Source organism: Podarcis filfolensis (assembly GCF_964270895.1).
Source record: "Podarcis filfolensis genome assembly, chromosome: 6".
NCBI classification, from domain to species: domain Eukaryota; kingdom Metazoa; phylum Chordata; class Lepidosauria; order Squamata; family Lacertidae; genus Podarcis; species Podarcis filfolensis.
The window spans coordinates 93,986,636-94,007,014 of NC_139609.1; the positions used below are offsets into that span (position 1 = coordinate 93,986,636).

Sequence of the window (20,379 nt, forward strand, 5' to 3'; positions counted from 1 at the left end):
GAGGTGGCCAAAGTATCGTAGCCTCAGCTTCACGGGCCTAGGTATTCTATACTACTGGAATAGATGCCCCCCCTTACACAAAACAAACCTAGATATAGAAGTGTGTCAGGGAGAAAGCTAGAACACTTGTTCCTGATGTGCTAGCTTTCTATGTGCAGGGAGCACTGTTGACCCAGAGGAGCAGCCCATCATTCCCATACTCTTAAAACAGTTCTAGTACATGTTTACGTCAGCGAGAAGTGCACTAATCCACTGTCAATTGCCAGCTCCTCGACTGTATGCACACAGCCCTTCTGTCTGCTTCCAGATGCACATCTAACCCTTTGCTGCTAGGGGGAGACAGATGTTCAGCAGAACTTCCTTCTGCAACGTGTGCAGATTGTGCAAGGTTAGCAAACGTTCGCCCTGCTTGCGCTGCAGTATTTTGCTTCTGCAAAACCGCAGGAGGGGTGAAGCAGATTGAGGCAAGCCTGAGTACTGGCAATACCGTACACAGCTAATCTCTCCCAGTTGGCCCTTGTTGAGAGCGAGGCATGGCAAACACCAGCCTTTGCTAACTTGGCACGCAGATGTGCCGACTGGGGCAAATGGGTACTGTAATCCAAAATGGCTGGAGGGACAACAGGTTGGCAAAGGCTGGTTTTGACCTAGGAAAAGCCTTAAAGCAGCTCAGGACTGCAATACCTCAAGGACAACCTCTCTGCATACGAACCAACCTGTGATCATGCGAGGGCCTTGTGTGTGTGCCTCCTCCACAAGAGGTCCAGAGGGTGGCAACACGAGAACGGGCCTTTTCTGTGATGGCTCCCCATTTATGGAATGCTCTCCCTAGGGAAGCTCACCAGGCACGTTTGTTAAATATCTTGAGGCACCTGGAGAAAGCATTCTTCTCCTCCCAGGCCTTTGCCTAGTTAAACGATCCATGGCCTTTTTAAACTATGCATGGGGGCATGTGTATTATTGTTTGTTACTATGCTACATATTGTTATGAAGGGACGCGGGTGGCGCTGTGGTCTAAACCGCTGAGCCTCTTAGGTTTGCCGATCAGTAGGTTGGCAGTTTGAATTCCCACGACGGGGTGAGCTCCCATTGCTCTGTCCCAGCTCCTGCCAACCCTGCAGTTCGAATGCACACCAGCACAAGTAGATAAACAGGTACCGCTGTGGCAGGAAGGTAAATGACGTTTCCATGAGCTCTGGTCTCCATCAGTGTTCTGTTGTGTGAGAAGTGGCTTAGTCCTGCTGGCCACATGACCCAGAAAGCTGTCTGTGGACAAATGCCGGCTCCCTCAGCCTGAAAGCAAGATGAGCACCGCAACCCCAGTCACCTGTGATTGGACTTAACCGTCCAGGGGTCCTTTACCTTTTTATATTATTATATTGTAAACCGCCCTGTGGTCTTTGGATGGAGGGTGGTACAGAAGTTTAATAAATAATAGCAACTTCATGTTGAAATTAACTGAATTGGGATGTCTAGCCTATTTCCACCTGGGAACGGCCTCGGTCCAGTATACCTGAAGGAGCGTTTTACCCCCACTGTTCTGCCCGGATGTTGAGGTCCAGCTCCGAGGGCCTTCTGGCAGTTCCCTCACTGTGAGAAGCCAAGTTACAGAGGGCCTTCTCGGTCGTGGCACCCGCCCTGTGGAACACCCTCCCATCAGATGTCGAAGAGATAAACAACTACCTGACATTTAGAAGACATCTGAAGGCAGCCCTCTTTAGGGAAGTTTTTAATGTGTGGCATTTTAATATATTTTTAATCTTTGTTGGAAGCCGCCCAGAGTGGCTGGGGAACAAATAATAAATTATTATTAATGGGACTAAACAAAGCAGACCTAATAGCTCTCCATTCTTAGGAGGGCAGCACCCCTTACAGACTCAACCTGGAGGCTGACTCCATTCTTTTTCCATTAGATATCTACTGATTTCTCCTCAATGCTGCTGCTAGGATGATGCAGAAGTTGCTGGGTCCGAGCAAACACTTTTGAAAGTGATCTACATCCAAGAGCCCCACCTCCCATAAAAGCCACCCGTTGTCTCCCACTTCAAAAGGGTCAGTGTGGTTTAGTGGTTGGACTGCTAGAATAGGGCCTGGGGTTCAAATCCCTACTTGGCCATGGAGCTCTTGGGCCAATTGCTGCCTCTCAGCTTAACGTACCTCGCAGGTTTGTTTTGGGGATTAAACAAAGGAGGGCAGAAAACCATGTACATCACCTTGAGCTCTCTGGAGAAAAAGGCAGGCTATAAATGCAATAAATAACACCAAAACCCAGAAAGACCAAGACACAAGCACATTCTTGAAAAACAACAACTTTTTTCCCCTCTGAATATCTGATAAAAGTCTCAATTTGATTGGCACGCTTCCTCTGATACCAAAGGTCACCTGAGCACAGCACAGCACACACATACAGACATACACGCAAACACACAGTCAGTATAAGAAGCGCCACCTCTGCACTTCTAACATCCTGAAAGAAAAGGTTCCTTAAAGGGGGGGCAGGGAAAGAAGAGAACTGTTTGTCGCATCCTGGGCTGTGTAAATATCCTTCCAACCGTAGCAAAACAAAAATCCTAGTTTGGTTTCTTCCTCTTCTCTTGGCTTGTTTTTTAAAAAGCTTTTCAAAATACATTTCTTGCTGTGGCAGCACTTAGGAATGTTTTAGCTTGCTATTTTTATACACACAAAAAGAAGTGTTTGTGTTTTGCTAATAGCGCCATAGCTCTCCTAGCTGATTTGTGTGTCACAAGTGGGAGATCATTGATCTAGAAAAGGATTTGTCTGCCTGTGGCCCTAAAAAAAACAGTCATCAAAACACGGGGAAGATACATTCAATGTCAAAACTACACGCTCTCCATAACTGCAGATGCCCCAGCTACAAAAAGGAAGTGCCAATTTAATCTTGCAACCTCCAAGGAGGTTTTGGGATATTGTGGCAAAATCAGTTCCTCACCGTCTGGCCATTCTCTGAAAAGCAGAATAGAGCAGTAACGCTTAACACCCACAAACGGCTTCTGAAGCCGGCTGCCTCTGATCTGAGATTATGATCAAGTTGACACACTGTCCAAGCCTCATTTACAGACCGTCTAGCCCTGCCAGGGATGATTCCCAGAACCAACAGGCATGTTCCACATTCCACTGATGCAAGGCCCAGCCGGCAATTTGACCCAATTTTGTTGCACCTGCCAACAGTGAGCTGTCCCACTTTTTAATGTGTTGTTTTGCTTTGCTAGATTGATATTCAAAGCAATGTAGAGAACAAACAAGGCCATAAATATGAATCAAGTTAAAAGCATTTTTCTGCTGGGGAATTTTCACATGCATTCTCTGCTGCTTGCAGTTGCTAATGGCAAAGAAACTGTTCAGGCAGGTTGCGGAATGACAACCTTTCCTCAGAGAAGCCAGAGTCCCTCACAAAAAGGAGGTAGGGGAACATCCCAGGCACTGCAAGCTCTGTGTTGACCTCCATTTGGAAATTACCGGCCGCCCTCCTTGTTTCCCCACTAAGGGCCTAATCTAACCCAACAGCTCTTGACCAGTAAGAAGAGAGCATTTCTGGCTGGCGCAGTCTTGGCCAGACCAGTCTGGCCATTAAAATGGCATTTATAGAATCATAAAAGCCATGGATGGATGCTAGACTTAGCCTACACAAGCAGCAGCAGCAGCAGCTTGAAGAAACCGGAGTTGAATGCACCCCTTCGTAAAAGAACTCCCTGGAAGTGGAAATTCAGCATATTGAGAAGGGATCTCACGCAGCCCTGCTCTATGCTGTGCTAGCTTTTTACCTGCAGGGAGTTTTTAAGAGATAGGATGCCAGTCAAAAACCTGGTATTTCCCCCAACCTACTCCCCCAAGACCCTTTTATTCTGTTTTATCTGACCGCCCTTAAACATTGCATGTTTGAGGATTTAGTTAATGGCTATAATCCCACTCAAATGTTAAAAGGTCCAAAAGATATGCACAGGGCAGAACCTAATTCTGGGAATTCAAGTGGGGAAACAGGTATTTACAGAGCTTCACCAACTGTATCTGGCATTGTCAAGATCCAACAAATATTGGCCACTTACTGCAAAAAAAAATGGGGCTTGAGATTTGTGCAAACTCTCTTGAAAGTGATCTAATACACGGCAACAAGCCCGACTTGGGAATCCGATAGTTGGTCACATCACTGCCAAGAGCCAGAGATTATTCTCCCAGCATGTTTGACTGCCTTTTCTAACTGCCTGCAGCCCAGGGGGTGTATACAAAGTAGAACTAAGGAACTTGTTCCATCAGCACACAGATTTGAACTAGCGCAATAGATTCCCCCCACCCAATGCTCTCTCCTAAATATGCTCTGGGTTCCCACCACCACCACCAACCACCCAGAGAAAATTTAGGATCGTGTGCCGGGAGGGGGTGTAGAGGAGGGCAGTCTAGTGCACAAGTTTAAATCTTTGCACAGATGCAATGTTAACTGGATATCACTGCTGGGCACTGCAAATTTTACTTGAGGAAAGGGCAACCACTGATCTCTCCCACCCCACTTTTTATTACTTGAATGGGTTTTTCTATCTCTTTTTTAAAGGCTTACGGTGATTTAGAAGCAATGGCATTTTAGCACAGGGCTAAAATGCCACCGATAAATATTTAAGGTAAGATTTCAAACTGTGAACATCCCAGTTGAAGTGCAAACACCCACTGGGTGCTCGAGGCGTCTCGGCTGCGTTTTGAAAGTGTTTTGCTTCTGCTGAAACTTCTGAGGACAAAAAGCCCTCCCTCCAGGGGTGTTGTTAAGACAAGGTGGCCCAGGAGGCCTGAGCCTTTTGCATCTGACCATGGGACTCCTATCTATCCCCCAATCTGAAAATCAACATGTCTGTGCTCCTATACATATTAACTATTATATGCAAATATCATGCAACTGTGTCAGGGCTTGTCTACACTTGAGCTTCTCGAATGCCTAGGAAACACGGTTCTCCTTTTCCTGGGAAAAACACAACCAACAGCAATCTGCAGAAAACCCAATTGCAGTTTGCTCAATTGAACACTAGAGAGCGGAGAAACCGGGGAAGAGGAAGTGCAGATAAGCCCTCATCTCAGTTGGTTTCTTGAGGAAGGAACAACTGCAAGGAAACCACCGATTTAACTCAGTACCATAAGACACTAGCCTCTTAGGCTGTCAATACTCTTTTAATATTTTCTTTTGCCGTTTGAGGTTAAAACAGAGGCTTGCTGGTTTAAATAAGTGGGGCGGGGAGGAAGAAAATGGAGCAAGGTTGCCAACTTAAAAAAAGAAATCTTCCCTTTACTTCTGTGCCTGACGCAGCTGCTTGATCTTTAGGTAGCAAGTATTCCCTCCAGTCTGGGAAAAGCTTCACCTACTGAGGATCAAATAAATGTTTGCAAGGGACAGAGTCGTCTACTTCTCCCCTTGGCAGCCAACAGTCTTAAAGCACATTCTGGCTTCAATCCAGTTTTGGTTTGCATTTTAAATGTCAGGAAATATGCAGGGCAGGCCAGAGAGGAGAGGTGCCCCTCTCGGAGGAAGGCAGACCTGAATCCTCAAAAGCCCCGATTCTACCAGAAAGATTCAAATTCCGCAGCCCACTTTGCAGCTTCCGAGACCTGGAGGGCATGGCGTATAAACCAGACCCTTTGTTTCACTTCCTTGCCTTTGGCAACATTCTAGGCAGCCTTTCTCAACGTTAGGTCCCCCAACGCTACATTGCTGGACTACAACTCCCATCATTCCTACCTAGCAGGACCAGAGGGCAGGGAAGATGGGGAGTTCCAGTCCAACATCTGGAGACCCAACATTGAAAAAGCTTGCTCTAGGGCAGGCTTCCTCAAACTTGGCCCTCCATATGTTTTGAGACTACAACTCCCATCATCCCTGACCACTGGTCCTGCTAGCTAGGGATCATGGGAGTTGTAGGCCAAAAACATCTGGAGGGCCGAGTTTGAAGAAGCCTGCTCTAGGGCAAGTGTCATTGGGACCGAAGTACCACTTGACCTCCAGCTATTTAACAGAGAAGGGTGGGGGCTCATCCCTTGACAAGCCAAGTCATGTGACTAGGATTGTTTTCACAGTCTTCTGCTGCTGGCACTTATAGTGGCTTGCTACTGCAGGCAGTGGAAGTTGCTGCTGTTCCACGTTAGAAAATTCCCTGGATATACAAAACAAGCACGTGAGGAAGATTCTAACTTCGCATTTACTCTGCCATGCCTTTAAAACTTCCCATGTGCATGGATATTGTCCAGGAACAGCTGTTCCTCTCTTGAACATCTATGGTTGGTCTCATGTTCTAACCATGTTTACTCAGAGGTAAGTCCCATTCACTTCAGCTGGGCTCACATGCAAGTGCTTCCAAGCGAGTCTCAGACCCTTGGAGCACAATCCTACCCACGCTTACTCAGAAGTAAGTCTACATTCAATGGAGAGCTGCCGCTCTAATATGTCTCCAATAAAATAATCTGAACTTTTTAACAGATTCCAAAGCTGCTTTTATATATATTTATATATAAAATAAAGCTTCCTGAACACACACACAAACACACACACAGTTGCTTGCCATGCAGCACAATCTGACTGCTTACTCAGAAGCAAGTCCCTCAAGAGGGCGTACTGCTACATAAGCACACAAAGGACTGCAGCCTTCGTCTAGAAAAGGCCACTTTGAATAGGGGTGATGGGGAAAGGGCTGATTATCTTCCAACAGTTAACAACAATTGTGGCCGACTCGGGAGGACTTTGTCCATTCCACTGCAGGCAAGAGACTGCACAGCAAAGCTTTTTTAAAAAATGGGGGGCGGGGGCGGCGGGGAGAGAGAAGAACTACCTCTCTCACTAGCCAGTGCAGTTTTGCTTAAAGTGAGAGGGAGAAAGGACGCTGGAGGTTGGGGAGTGAGGTTCATTCCCTCTACAAAAAGGGAAGCCAGACTTTTGGAAAGTTAACAGGATAACTTCCCCAACCACCTAACGTTCACCTTGTGTATTACGGGGAGGCAAGCCTTACAAATGCAAACTTTGCTACCATTCGATTTCTTAAAGAACATCATACCCCCCCAAAAAACCTCAAATCCTTGTGCAGTTTGGTGTAGTGCAAAGAGTGGCGATCCAATGAGGCATTTCCCGGCAGTCTGGTTCCCAAAGCTGATCGTCCTCATTTTCAAAGCATGAGGACGACAGGCGCAGGCACCCTGGAAATGTGCAACACAATGTGCAAATGCCGCTGAAATAAGGCAGCGGCGCAAGAATGGAGACGCACTCCTGCCGCCGCTTGTTGTTTCAGCGCGGTTCCCTCTGGGTACATTTAGGCTAAAAGCAGATTTTATCTGAGGACCATGGATTCCCATTAATAGCTACCCAACTTTACAAGGTCTGTCTTTCAGACAAGTAGCTATTTTAGCTACAAGAAACATCTCAGGGGTTGAAGTGTGGCACAAAAATAATAATAATTAAAAAAAACGAAGGGCGAAACATTTAAAACCTTAACGGGATTAGTTTGGTTATAAAGACCTGGCTCCTAAAACAAAAAAAGAAAAAAAAATTCTAACAGCCTAGCTAAATATTTATGGAGGTGGATGAAATTTGGGTAAGAATATCAACATGTTTTACAGGTGCGATACTTGAGAAAAAATAAAAATCAATGTTCACTTTCCCAAATTTAAAAAAAAAAGGTTTGGGAAGCAGCTGCAATGCGGACGTCCACTGCACAAGAGTGACCCCTCCCCACCCAAATGAAAGGTAGACCCAAGACACTGCTTGAGGTGGGGGGCTGGAAAGGTCATGCCTTTGCACTGTGTGTCCAGTGACACAGGTGCATTGGACTAATTCCATTTAAAGCACATCATTCTGGCATCTGGTGCATTTAAGTGCAAGCAAGCTCACCACTGCTTGGTTCGGACCCCACCCCACCCCAAGAACAGCTACAAAATGGCAATTACTCCCCCAAAAAATAAGCCGCAGAAGTTCAGAAGGTGGAAGGGAGATGGAAAAACAGACCAAAATAAAACCTCAATGTTCGACATTTGGCAAGTTTCCTCCGAATACGAAACTCAGAAAATCCTGATTCCAAAATTCAAATTCGAGCCAGAACTGTCGGGTGGGAGGGAGTTGTGAGTCTTGTCACTGAAATTTCAACTTTGCCACCCACCTCTGGCACCCAAGTCAAAACCTGCCGCAGATCTATTTCCTGATTTCCTGCTGGCACACACAAAATTCGAGAGAGTCTGGGATTGCACGTACGGAAGTTGAAGTGTTCCTTTGTGTGGTCAGAGTAACTTGTAATGCAAATTCATTCCGGCTCTTGTGGGGGGGAAAGAGCAGGCTGCCTTTTCCCGTGCATAGCTTATTTCTTGCAAGAGACCAAGGTTTTCAAATCCACCATGGGACCATTCTTAAGCCAGGTTGCAAAAGTCTGGACGTTTCTTATAATACAGCCTTCTTCTCCGTGTCTTGGAGGGTGGAGGTGGAAGAGAGAAGGCAGGTAGTGAATGAAGACGAGGAGATAAAACTTCTCAGGCTCCAAGAACACCCTACGGATTCAACCCCCCTCCCCAAGCAACTGCATCAGAGTCCTAGATTAGACTCGCTACCTTCAAAACCTATACAAAAACAGACAAAAACACCTTTGTGTTTCTGAAAATTGTGTTGCAACCGATACGTGAAAACAGCTGAAGGTGCTGGAGACTGGGGCATTTTCCTTTCTGTCGAAGGCCTGATTCACCGAAGCAAAATAATGAAACAGAAAATGCACAAGGAGAAGAGGAGGAAAGCCCAGGTGCAAAAGTCTGTGTTCTCCGTTAGCCATGGGATAAAAACTTGTTCTCCATTCCGCTGAGGGCAGGAACAGTTACCATTGGCTCGGCCTGCCTCAAATTGGCTCTTTGGGTTCGGCAGCCGTCTCACAGGGCACTGCTGGCTGCCCCCCCTCGCCTCAAACCCTAGAAAGCAAGGGTGGGGGACCCTCTCCAAGGACTGCCGGACTCCAACTCCCATCAGCCCCGGCCAGGGATGTTGGGAGCTGCAGCTGAGCATCTTCTGGGAGGCTATAGGCTCCCCACCCCTGACCTTAAGGCTACAAAGGGGAGGAGGTAAGGATACGGGGAGAAGGAAAAGAAATAGCTTATTTCAAACAGAAACACCCCCCCCAACAGAAAAAAAGGCTCGATCTTCACATGTGCGGATGTGGAAAAAGCTGCCATTTGGCCAAGAAAAATTGGTGGCAGGTATTTTTTTAAAAAAAGGTTAGGGGGAAAAAGCACCAGAGTGTTCCTATTGTGGGGGTCGAGAGAGCCTGCCTGGGCCGTGCACATCTTGGGAAAGGCAGGGGTTCCTTCCTTGCAAAGCTACACTGCCACCGTCCGCATCAGACTCTCCCTTTTCCTGAGCCAAGGCACAGATGCGAGTCCCCACCTTGGGTGGGGGCAGGGGGGCGGGGAGAGGGAGGTGCTGCCAGGAAGGGGGGCGGACGGCCAGGGAGGTCAGGCTGGAAGGCACAGAAGTGCAAATCGCGCGACGAGGAGGGGGAAGAGCCCAGGCAGGCGGGCGGGCAGGCGGGCGGCCTCCCCGGAGCTGGGCCGCAGGGGGACTCGGCTCAGTTGACAAAGCGCTGGCAGGCCTTCTTCCAGCGACAGGCCGTGCACCACATGTTGCGGTTCTCCATCCCGTACACCTTGCGGCACTTCTTGGCCTCGCCGCGAGGCTTCCTGCAAAGAGGCAGAGCAGAAAAGGCCGTTGAGGGAGAGGGAGAGAGGAGGAGCTCCCTGTGCGGACAGGTCGATACGATACGATACTCTTTATTGTCATTGTCCCATACAGAACAACAAAATTGAAAAAATCAACATCAGACATTCAAAACCAACAAGCCTGCTATGCCAGCCTGATTAGCCCCCTAAAAAATACCCCATAATTAAATACAATATAGTCTGGCACTGTGGGTTAAACCACACAGCCTTGGACTTGCCGATCAGAAGGTCGGCGGTTCAAATCCCCGCGACGGGGTGAGCTCCTGTTGCTCGGTCCCTGCTCCTGCCCACCTAGCAGTTCGAAAGCACGTCAAAGTGCAAGTAGATAAATAGGTACCGCTCCGGCGGGAAGGTAAACGGCATTTCTGTGCGCCGCTCTGGTTTGCCAGAAGCGGCTTAGTCATGCTGGCCACATGACCCGGAAGCCATACGCCAGCTCCCTCGGCCAGTAAAGCGAGATGAGCACCGCAACCCCAGAGTCGGCTGTGAATGGACCTAATGCTCAGGGGTCCCTTTACCTTTACTCCCATAAAGACTACCTTACACTGCTTTTAAAACCAAAATCACATTTGGATAGAAACTGTTTCTCAGGCGGCTAGTCCTAGTCTTTGTAACCCTGTACCTTCTTCCAGAAGGCAGACGCTGAAAGAGATCATTTCTGGGGTGCACACTATCCTGTGCTATCTCTGCCGCTTTCTTATGGCACCTGGAAGCATAGATTTGATCCAAGGTGGGAAGAGCGCACCCAATTATTCTCTCCGCAGTCTTTATAACCCTGGACAGCATTGTTTTTTCCCTGACCGTGCAGCTCCCAAACCACACACACAGACCATAAGTTGGGTCGTACAGCCACTGGTTCAGAGCACAGAAGCAGGAGAGGTCGAGCTGCGGCAAAACACCCACTTCTCTAAGGTAAGAGATCCCAGGCAACTTCAGCTTAGAGGAAGGATCAGGTAGCAAGTGATGCAGGAAGGCCACACTCCAATATATATTATTATTTCTACCCCACCGATCTGACTGGGTTCCCCCAGCCACTCTGGGCAGATTAAAAAAAGAATAAAACATCAAACATTAAAAACTTCCCTAAACAGGGCTGCCTTCAGATGTCTTCTAAAAGTCAGATAGGTGTTTATTTCCTTGACATCTGCTGGGAGGGCGTTCCACAGGGCGGGTGCCACCACCAAGAAGGCCCTCTGTCTGTTTCCCTGCAACCTCACTTCTCGCAAGGAGGGAACCGCCAGAAGGCCCTCAGAGCTGGACCTCAGGGTCCGGGCTGAATGATGGGGGTGGAGACACTCCTTCAGGTATATTGGGCCAAGGCTGTTGGAGCTAAATGGACAGCTTGGCTGGCCTGTGCGTACCCAGCACCTCTCTATCCCAGGGCAAGCAGAGAGACACAGATGGTGGGACATAACAGAGAAGGGAATGTTCTTCTGTTTGGCCAAGGTGAGATGTAATCCTTATAGATCTACCTATCCAAGAAGCAAAACTGAAAAGCATTCAAGGCTGCTTCTACAAAGGGCATCTACAGTGGAAGAGACTGGCTTTGTTCACTTTTTAAATTTTATTTTACAGGACATCTGCAAGCAAAGCATGCTCCTCTCCTGTTTTGCCTTCTGGTTTTCTCCAGAACGCAGAAAATCAGACCTTTCCCCCACCAGCGACTCTCTCTAGTTTAAAAAACACATAATGGAACAGCTGACCACTTTCGCCAGCTGAAGATGGCAAGTGGCCTGTTTCCTCTCTCTAGGAATCGACTCCCTCACTTTAACCCTTCACTTTCCAAACACTGCTTTTATTGCAGGTTTCTTTTCACACACACCCAAACTGCATCACGGGGCACATGGTCACAAGCGCAGGATGGAGTGAGAGGGGTTGGGGTGGGTGGGTGTCCAGAAGTATTTAACCCTTTCCACCCACCCCAAAGCCCCAATGAAAACCCCACCAGCACCAGCACGTTTGGGGGTAGGAAAAAGTGGACTGCCTCCAGGAGCTTATGTGGGCCCTCCAAGTCTGGAAGGAAAGTTGCTATTTCACGGGCAGCTTAAAGCAGAACAGACCTCAGTTGGGCATAGCTCAGCTTTCTCTCTCTGGAAGCACTTCAAGTGTCAAATGGTGCTCATTCTACTCCAGAGGCACACCTGCAAGTTTCAATGTACAGTATGCAAGAAACAACTCCTTTCCCCTTAAACGCATGCACACCCTAGATTTTAAAATGAGGCAGAGCCTGAACAGACTAGTGTGAAAACCAAAACCTTTTAAGAGGCTAAGGGGGAGAGATGCAAATTTCCGTTCTATTTTCAAAACAGAGACACCAAATGGTGGATGGAGACGTAAGCAAGAGCACCAGCTGGCCAACTCACCTTGTGCCCGTGGCAGGCTTTGGCATGGAAGAGGGCACTGATGGGTGCCCCTTGGCAGCGGGCACAGGAGGGACCTGTGGGCGCTTTTCTCCTATGTCAGCAGGCCGGATAGGGGTTAGGCAGCCCTGGGGAGGGGGAAGGAGAAAAAATATTACTTTTGTGCATTGTGCCCTAACTGTGCAGCAATCGGAGCAGCAGCGATACAACTCTGGGCCCCGGGGGCAACAGCAGCAGCAGAGGAGGAGACAGCTATCGAAGGCTGCTAGTCGTGACAGCTACGCTCTGCCTCCACAGTCAGAGACAGCAATGTTTCCGAATACAAGTTGCTGGAAACCACTGGAGAGGGCTTGTGTTCGAATCCTGCTTGCAGCTTTCCCACAGGCCTGTGGTCGGCCACTGTGAGAAGCGGATGCTGGATTAGATGGCCCTCATCCTGCAGTGCTTGTCTTACATTCAGAGACCAACATGGGACAGCTGCATCTTCTGTTGCCAAAGACATACCCACCCACCCACCAACAAGAAGCATCTTAATTAGAGGCGATGATGATGATGATGATGATGATGATGATGATAATAATAATAATAATAATAATAATAATAATAATAATAATAATTTATTATGTATACCCCACCCATCTGGCTGGTTTTACCCAGCCACTCTGGGCGGCTTCCAACAAAGTATTAAAATACTGTAGTCTGTTAAACATTAAAAGCTTCCCTACAGAGGGGTGCCTTCAGATATCTTCTAAAAGTCTGGTAGTTGTTATTCTGTTTGACATCAGGTGGGAGGGCGTTCCACAGGGCAGGTGCCAATACCGAAAAGGCCCTCTTCCCGGTTCCCTGTAACTTGGCTTCTCACAGTGAGGGAACCGCCAGAAGGCCCTCGGCACTGGATCTCAGTGTCCGGGCAGAACGATGGGGGTGGAGACGCTCCTTCAGGTATACTGGACCAAGGCCATTTAGGGCTTTAAAGGTCAGCATCAACACTTTGAATTGTGCCCGGAAATGTACTGGGAGCCAATGTAGGTCTTTCAAGACCGGTGTTATGTGGTCTCGGCGGCCGCTCCCAGTCACCAGTCTAGCTGCCGCATTCTGGATTAGTTGTAGTCTGGATTAGTCACCTTCAAAGGTAGCCCCACGTAGAGCGCATTGCAGTAGTCCAAGCGGGAGATAACCAGAGCATGCACCACTCTGGCGAGACAGTCCGCGGGCAGGTAGGGTCTCAATCTGCGTACCAGATGGAGCTGGTAAACAGCTGCCCTGGACACAGAACGGACCTGCGCCTCCATGGACAGCTGTGAGTCCAGAATGACTCCCAGGCTGCGCACCTGGTCCTTCAGGGGCACAGTTACCCCATTCAGGACCAGGGAGTCCCCCACACCAGCCCGCCTCCTGTCCCCAAAAAACCGTACTTCTGTCTTGTCAGGATTCAACCTCAATCAATGATGGGCGGTGACTACACCAATGGATCTCTGTAGCCAGCAGCCGCATTTATTTATTTCAAATAATTGTGGGGTTGGAAGGGCACCCGAGGGTAATCTAGCCCAACCCCCTGCCATGCAGGAATCTCAGCTAAAGCATCCAGGACAGGTAGCTGTCCCTTTATATTTATTACCTTTATATACCACCTGTTCTTCTAAGGAGTTCAAAGCGGTGTACACAGTTTTTCCCCCGCCCATCACAACGATGACCCTAAGAGGTAGGTTAGGCTGAGAGGTAACAACGGCCAGCGAGAGCTTCACGGCTGAGCAGGGGATTCGAACCCTGATCTCCCAGGTCATCATAGTACAACACTCTAACCGCTACACAACACTGGCAGAGGGGAGGGGAGGAGGCAAGCGTGGCCCTCTGGGTTACTTACCGGGGGGCTTTTAAAAAGGACAGGGGGCAGAGGTGGAAAAAAGGTTGGCTGCTGCCATGATATGCTGATTTCCATTCCAGTGGGGGGCGCTTTCAGATCGGCCAGCACGCCAGCAGGACCCGTCGCCTGGAAATCAAAGCAAAGTGGCATTTCTTGTTTTGTTTTTAGAAACCAGCAGGTCACCAATTTTGAGGGTTGGGGGAGGGGACACAGGAAAACCTGGTTCTGCCCTGTATCGGGGCTCCTGAGCCATCCTTATTCGGTGAGCATTTCCCCCAGCAATTCATATCCCACCCCCACTAAACCAGGGGTGGGCCAAGTCCGGCCTGGGTGGGCCAATTGCTGCCCCCCCACCCCCGATTTCTCTCTGCAGCCCTTTCCCCTCCCCAGGGGCCACAACCTGTCTGAGTGCTTAATGCATTGTTGACAGCCAGTGGTGGCAGCGTAGTGGTTAGAGTACTGGCCTAGGACCCTGGGAGGCCTGGGTTCGAATCCCCGCTCAGCCGTGAAGCTCGCTGGGTGGCCTTGGGCCATTCGCTCACTCCCAGCCTAGCCTACCTCGCAGGGTTGTTGTTTTGAGGGTAAAACGTGGGAAGAGTATGCAGGCCGCCTTGAGCAAAGGTGAGATACAATTGCAATAAACACCGTATTTTTTGCTCTATAAGACGCACCAGACCATAAGACGCACCTAGTTTTTGGAGGAGGAAAACAAGAAAAACAATATTCTGAATCTCAGAAGCCAGAACAACAAGAGGGATGGCTGCGCAGTGAAAGCAGCGATCCCTCTTACTGTTCTGGCTTCTGGGATAGCTGCGCAGCCTGCATTTGCTCCATAAGACGCACACACATTTCCCCATACTTTTTAGGAGGGAAAAAGTGAGTCTTATAGAGCGAAAAAAACGGTAATCCTGCTTGCCTGGAAGCATTATAGAGAGACGTGTTTCACGTAGAAGCCTCTGACTTTTGCACAGCTGGAACATAATCTATGATGCAACGCTAAGAGTCCTATTCATTACTCTGTCCCGCTTTGCCTCTCTGGGCAAGCGGCCCCCGGAAGGTTGCGCATGAGTTGATGCGGACCCCAAACTGAAAAAGGCTCCTCGCCCCTGCCCCAAGCTCCAGCCAGCGCTCCAATGCGGAGAGCCCACCTGGTACGCATGGTCGGCTTGAATGTGGCAGACGCTCGTGGGCGCCGATTGGCTGAGGATGGCCATGTGCGTCGGCTGGCTCAGGTGGGGCGCCGCAGAAATGTCTGGACTGAACGAAGGAGGCCCCGGCGCTGGCTGCAGCTCCTCCAAGGAGGGAAATGCCGGGGGCACGGAGGAGGTGGGGGAGACGGGGGTCAGGCTGGACAGGCCGTCCGTCAAGGAGTCCACATTGACGTCCAGCTCCGTGTAGTAGAAGTCTTCCTCCCCGTCGCTCTGATCCAGGTCAGCTTTCCTCCTGGCAGAAGTAAAAAAAATAAAAATGGAGGGGGGCTATCAGCAGCCACTGGAATTGAAGAAAGATTATTTCCTTCTTCTTGTTGTTGTTTAGTCGTGTCCGACTCTTTGTAACCCCATGGGTTAAACCACAGAGCCTAGGGCTTGCCAATCAGAAGGTCGGCGGTTCAAATCACTGCGACAGGGTGAGCTCCCGTTGCTCTGTCCCAGCTCCTGCACACCTAGCAGTTCAAAAGGACGTCAAAATGCAAGTAGATAAATAGGTACCACTCCAGCAGGAAGGTACACAGCGTTTCCGTGTGCTGCTCTGGTTTCGCCAGAAGTGGCTTTGTCATGCTGGCCACACGACACGGAAGCTGTACGCCGGCTCCCTCGGCCAATAAAGCAAGATGAGCGCCGCAGCCCCAGAGTCGGTCACGACTGGACCTAATGGCCAGGGGTCCCTTTAACTTTACACACATAACATTTTCCCTCTTCATCTTCCCACTTCCAAAAATGGGTTTAAGCATACAACATGTCAACATTTCTCCCCACTGCAATCCCAACCTGCCCACAGTGCCAGCAACTGAACGGGCCCACCAGGGTGCCCAAACCTACCCCAGGTGGATGGTCCTGATGTGTTTCTGCATCCCAGACGAACTGCTCAACACCTTCCCACAGTTCTTCCACAAGCACTTGAACATCACCTTGGTGGAGTTCTGTAAGAAACGGGAGAAAGGACCATTTTTAGGACCATCTTGGAGTCTCAACGCCTATCTTGGGGACCAGGAACCTGTACAGCCCTGGAAGATTTGGGCTAACAGGCTGCCAAGCAGAGACTTGTACAATCACAGATTAAAAGGCTTATTATTTTCCTTTGGGGGTTGAGCTCAACAAGCCAGACAAAAAGAGATGTTCAGCAGTGGAACGGTCACCCTCGGGAGGTTGTGGACTCTCCTTCCTTGAAGGTCTTTCAGCCGACGTTGGGTGACCACCTGTCAGGAACTCTTTAGCTGAGATTCCTGCACTGCAGTGGGTTGGACTGGATGACCTTTGGGTCCCTTCTTTTCCCCCCCAAATTTTTTTTATTCATTTTATAACACAAACAAACAACACAGAAAAACAAACAATACAAACAAATTCTTGTCTTATCCTTATTTTTTCTAAACATTGTTCGTTGGGCTTCCCCAAGTCCCTGCTATCTGATTTTCATTTTACCTCATCTTTAGCAGTTTACATATATCATAATTTCTAACCATTTTTTTTTACCACGCTCACTTTAACCATAAAAATCTTCACATTTTATCACTTACAAATAATACTATTTTAAAATACACTATCTTCTACTTCTAACCCTACAGCCTATATTCACTTCCGAAGCTATTCTAAGATTTAAATATTAACATATTTTTTTCAAATATTCCTTAAACTTCTTCCGATCTTCTTCCACCGTCTCTTCTCTCTGGTCCTGGAGTCTCCCAGTCAGTTCAGCAAGTTCCATATACAGTGGTACCTCGGGTTAAGAACTTAAACCTGAAACCGTTCTTAACCTGAAGCACCACTTTAGCTAATAGGGCCTCCCGCTGCCGCTGTGCCGCCACCGCGCAATTTCTGTTCTCATCCTGAAACAAAGTTCTTAATCCAGGGTACTATTTCTGGGTTAGCGGAGCCTGTAACCTGAAGCGTATGTAACCCGAGGTACCACTGTACTGTATTTTTCGCTCCATAAAACACACTTTTTCCCTCCTAAAAAAGGAAGGGGAAATGTGTGTGCGTCTTGTGGAGCGAATGCAGGCGGGAGGCTCTGCTCAGCGCTCCCTTTAAAGAGCCGCGCTGGCTTTTCCAGGAGGGGGGAAAAGGGACTGACGGGATGCCCTTACAACATTTGATTCAGAGTATTTTTTTTTTCTTGTTTTCCTCCTCTAAAAACTAGGTGCATCTTATGGTCGGATGCGTCTTATGCAGTGGTACCTCGGGATGCGAATGGGATCCGTTCTGGAGCCCCGTTTGCATCCTGAACGGAACGCAAGATGGTGCGTCTGCGCGTGCCGCGTTTCACCACTGCCGCGCATGCGTGTGACGTCATTTTTAGCGTCTGCGCATGCGCGAGCAGCGAAACCCAGAAGTAATGCACTCCGATGTTTCCGGGTTGCCGCGGAGCGCAACTTGAACGCGCTCAACCCAAAGCACATTCAACTCGAGGTAGGACTGTAGAGCGAAAAATACGGTAGTCCTTTGGGGTCTCTTCCAATTCTACGATTCTTTCCCAAGATGCCCCCCCCTGCCCCACTCTCTCACCTTCCGCTTCCTGGGGATGGGGTCACCAAACAGGAAGTGTGTCGCCTCGGTCTCCTCCAGCTCCGACTGCAGCGAGGGAAGGAAGCTGGTGGGAGCCTCCGTGGAGAGCGGTGGAGACGGCGTCGAGGGGGTGGAGAGGTCACTGGGAGGGTCCCAGCTCCAGTCGCCGCTGTTGTTACTGCTGCTGCAGCTGGAGGACATGGCTGGGACTTCCTTCCAAACATCACCGTTGGTTTCTGCTGCGGGGTAGAAAAAAAAGACGTCAGAACTGCACACCACCCCAAGCATGCCTAAAACACCTTGGAGCACCAAAAACAAACCAGGTGTCAGAACGATTTTCATTCTGAGGGCCGCAGCCCCTTGTGCAGGACCTTCCGAGGGCCGGATGCCAGCAGGGCCAGAGTGAAGAGCCAGCAGGGCAGTCGATGAAGCAGGCTTCGTTCCAACCACGCAAAAGTCAGAGGTACACACACCTCTTTCCATGCTTCAACCCACAACGTTTCCGAGCACCATTCAAAGTGGTGGTGCTGACCTTTAAAGCCCTAAATGGCCTCGATCCAGTGTACCTGAAGGAGCATCTCCACCCCCATCGTTCAGCCCGGACACTGAGGTCCAGCTCTGAGGGCCTTCTGGTGGTTCCCTCCCTGCGAGAAGTGAGGTTACAGGGAACCAGGCAGAGGGCCTTCTCGGTAGTGGCACCCACCCTGTGGAACGCCCTCCCAACAGATGTCCAGGAAATAAACAACTATCTGACTTTTAGAAGACATCTGAAGGCAGCCCTGTTGAGGGAAGTTTTTAATGTTTGAAGTTTTATTCTTTTTTTAATATTCTGTTGGGAGCTACCCAGAGTGGCTGGGGAAACCCAGCCGGATGGGCGGGGTATAAATAATAATTTATTATTGTTATTGTTATTATGTAAGCAGAGACCCTGATGAACAAGGCTAAGCTAGGGGTGCAAAGAGCTTGGCATGGAACAGGGCTTCCTGCCAGGCACCCGAAATGTTCCCGGGGCAGCTTAAAGAGTAAAAAATAAAAATAATGAATTGCTACGCAAGCTGCAAGTATTGCAGAATGCTGCAGCACAATTGCTGACAGAAGTGAGGCCTTGTCAGCATATAACACCTGGACTCAGAGATCTGTACTGCTAGCCGATTTGCTCCCAGGCTAGGTTCAAGGTATACAAAGCCTTGTTTGACAACTTGTATTGTATTGTATTGTTGCGATTACTTTGGACCCCATCAGCAAGGCCAAGAGGGCAATTGCTCAGGCTTTGCGCTCCAGGGAGGTCGTTTCGGTGCTACTAAAGCAGCAATGTGACTTCACCCCCAGAGGTGCTCTCCATTGTCTCTTAAGACAGATGGGTGTCAACAAGTGACAACTTGTTTGCCTACAAGATCGCCTTGCCCATATGCGCCCACTTGACCACTTCAATCGAAGTTGGCACTGTTACAGGTGCATTTGTAACAACTCAGTCTTTTGGTGTGGCAGCACCTAAACTTTAGGATTCCCTAACTACTCTTTTTGGCACCTGCTATCTAGATGTTCAGAGGGATGCGGGTGGCGCTGTGGGTTAAACCACAGAGCCTAGGACTTGCTGATCAGAAGGTCGGCGGTTCGAATCCCTGCAACGGGGTGAGCTCTTGTTGCTTGGTCCCTGCTCCTGCCAACCTAGCAGTTCAAAAGCACGTCAAAGTGCAAGTGGATAAATAGGTACCACTCTGGCGGGAAGGTAAACAGCGTTTCTGTGCGCTGCTCTGGTTCGCCAGAAGCAGTTTAGTCATGCTGGCCACATGACCCGGAAGCTGTACGCCGGCTCCCTCAGCCAGTAAAGCGAGATGAGCGCCGCAACCCCAGAGTCGGTCACGACTGGACCTAATGGTCAGGGGTCCCTTTGCCTTTACCTATCTAGATGTTCAGAAAGTTGATGCGACTTTTCATGTGTTTTTAGACTATTTAAGCTTTCTTCTTTTGTTACCTTTTCTTAGTTATCATTTTATTGTTTTATCTTTTTCGCAAACTGATTTGAGGGTTTGCTTGTTTTTTTACAATCAAGCAGTGTATGTATCTATATCTATAGTATTTTAAATATAAATCGTTTGGCAGACACGGCACAGTGGATCAAGAGAAAGTTGGCCATACATGTGCTGTAAACTGTAAAAAGTGACATGTTGCAGAAACCCAAACGTGGTAGAGACACCTTGTAAAATTATCCGGGGCAATATTAGGAAGCAGGCATTGCCATTCTCAAAGCCCAACCTCCCCTCTTCTCACAGAGTCTTTGCAATACCTGCGCTGAAACCGTTGGGTGGGTTGTTAAGCACAACCGGGCTGGTGGAGAGGCTCGTGAGGACTGCAGCCGCTATGACCTCGTCAATCCCCGCCTTTTCAGACAACTTTCTGCAGGACAGAGGGGAGGAAACACAACAACAATAACACATTGTCAAGAAGAGCAACTTCCAGCATAAATCCCTGCACAGAACTTGCCACAGCTGGGCAAAAGCTGCCTTACAGCCATCTACGAACGCTCCTAGGAGTGGCCTTCATGCAAGTGAAAAACTGCTGTTCCTGGAATTAAGACTTTTCTAGCCCTTAAGGATGATGTTTTCTATATTATAGGGTTTTAAATAAATAAATCACAAAACAACGTTTATACACAACACATATTCATCCTCCGGTTTATCAACCAACTGGTCCCTCCCTTTCAGCT

General features: G+C 48.9%; 1 protein-coding gene across 2 annotated transcripts in view; it reads right to left on the reverse strand.

Annotated features, from left to right (window-relative positions):
* Positions 1–2,293: 2,293 nt before the first annotated feature.
* SLC2A4RG (SLC2A4 regulator) overlaps positions 2,294–20,379 on the reverse strand; it is a 46,455-nt gene continuing 28,369 nt past the window's right edge. Inside the window, exons 3-9 of one of the 2 annotated variants that reach the window (XM_083618844.1) lie at positions 19,960–20,069; positions 17,673–17,908; positions 15,993–16,093; positions 15,102–15,396; positions 13,954–14,079; positions 12,093–12,217; positions 2,294–9,690 (exon numbers count right to left, since the gene is read on the reverse strand). In XM_083618844.1, the coding sequence (XP_083474970.1) occupies positions 9,579–9,690; positions 12,093–12,217; positions 13,954–14,079; positions 15,102–15,396; positions 15,993–16,093; positions 17,673–17,908; positions 19,960–20,069 (1,105 nt within the window). In that variant the 3' untranslated portion in view covers positions 2,294–9,578. The remainder of the gene's footprint in view (positions 9,691–12,092; positions 12,218–13,953; positions 14,080–15,101; positions 15,397–15,992; positions 16,094–17,672; positions 17,909–19,959; positions 20,070–20,379) is intronic. The other variant, XM_083618843.1, reaches the window with a different exon arrangement.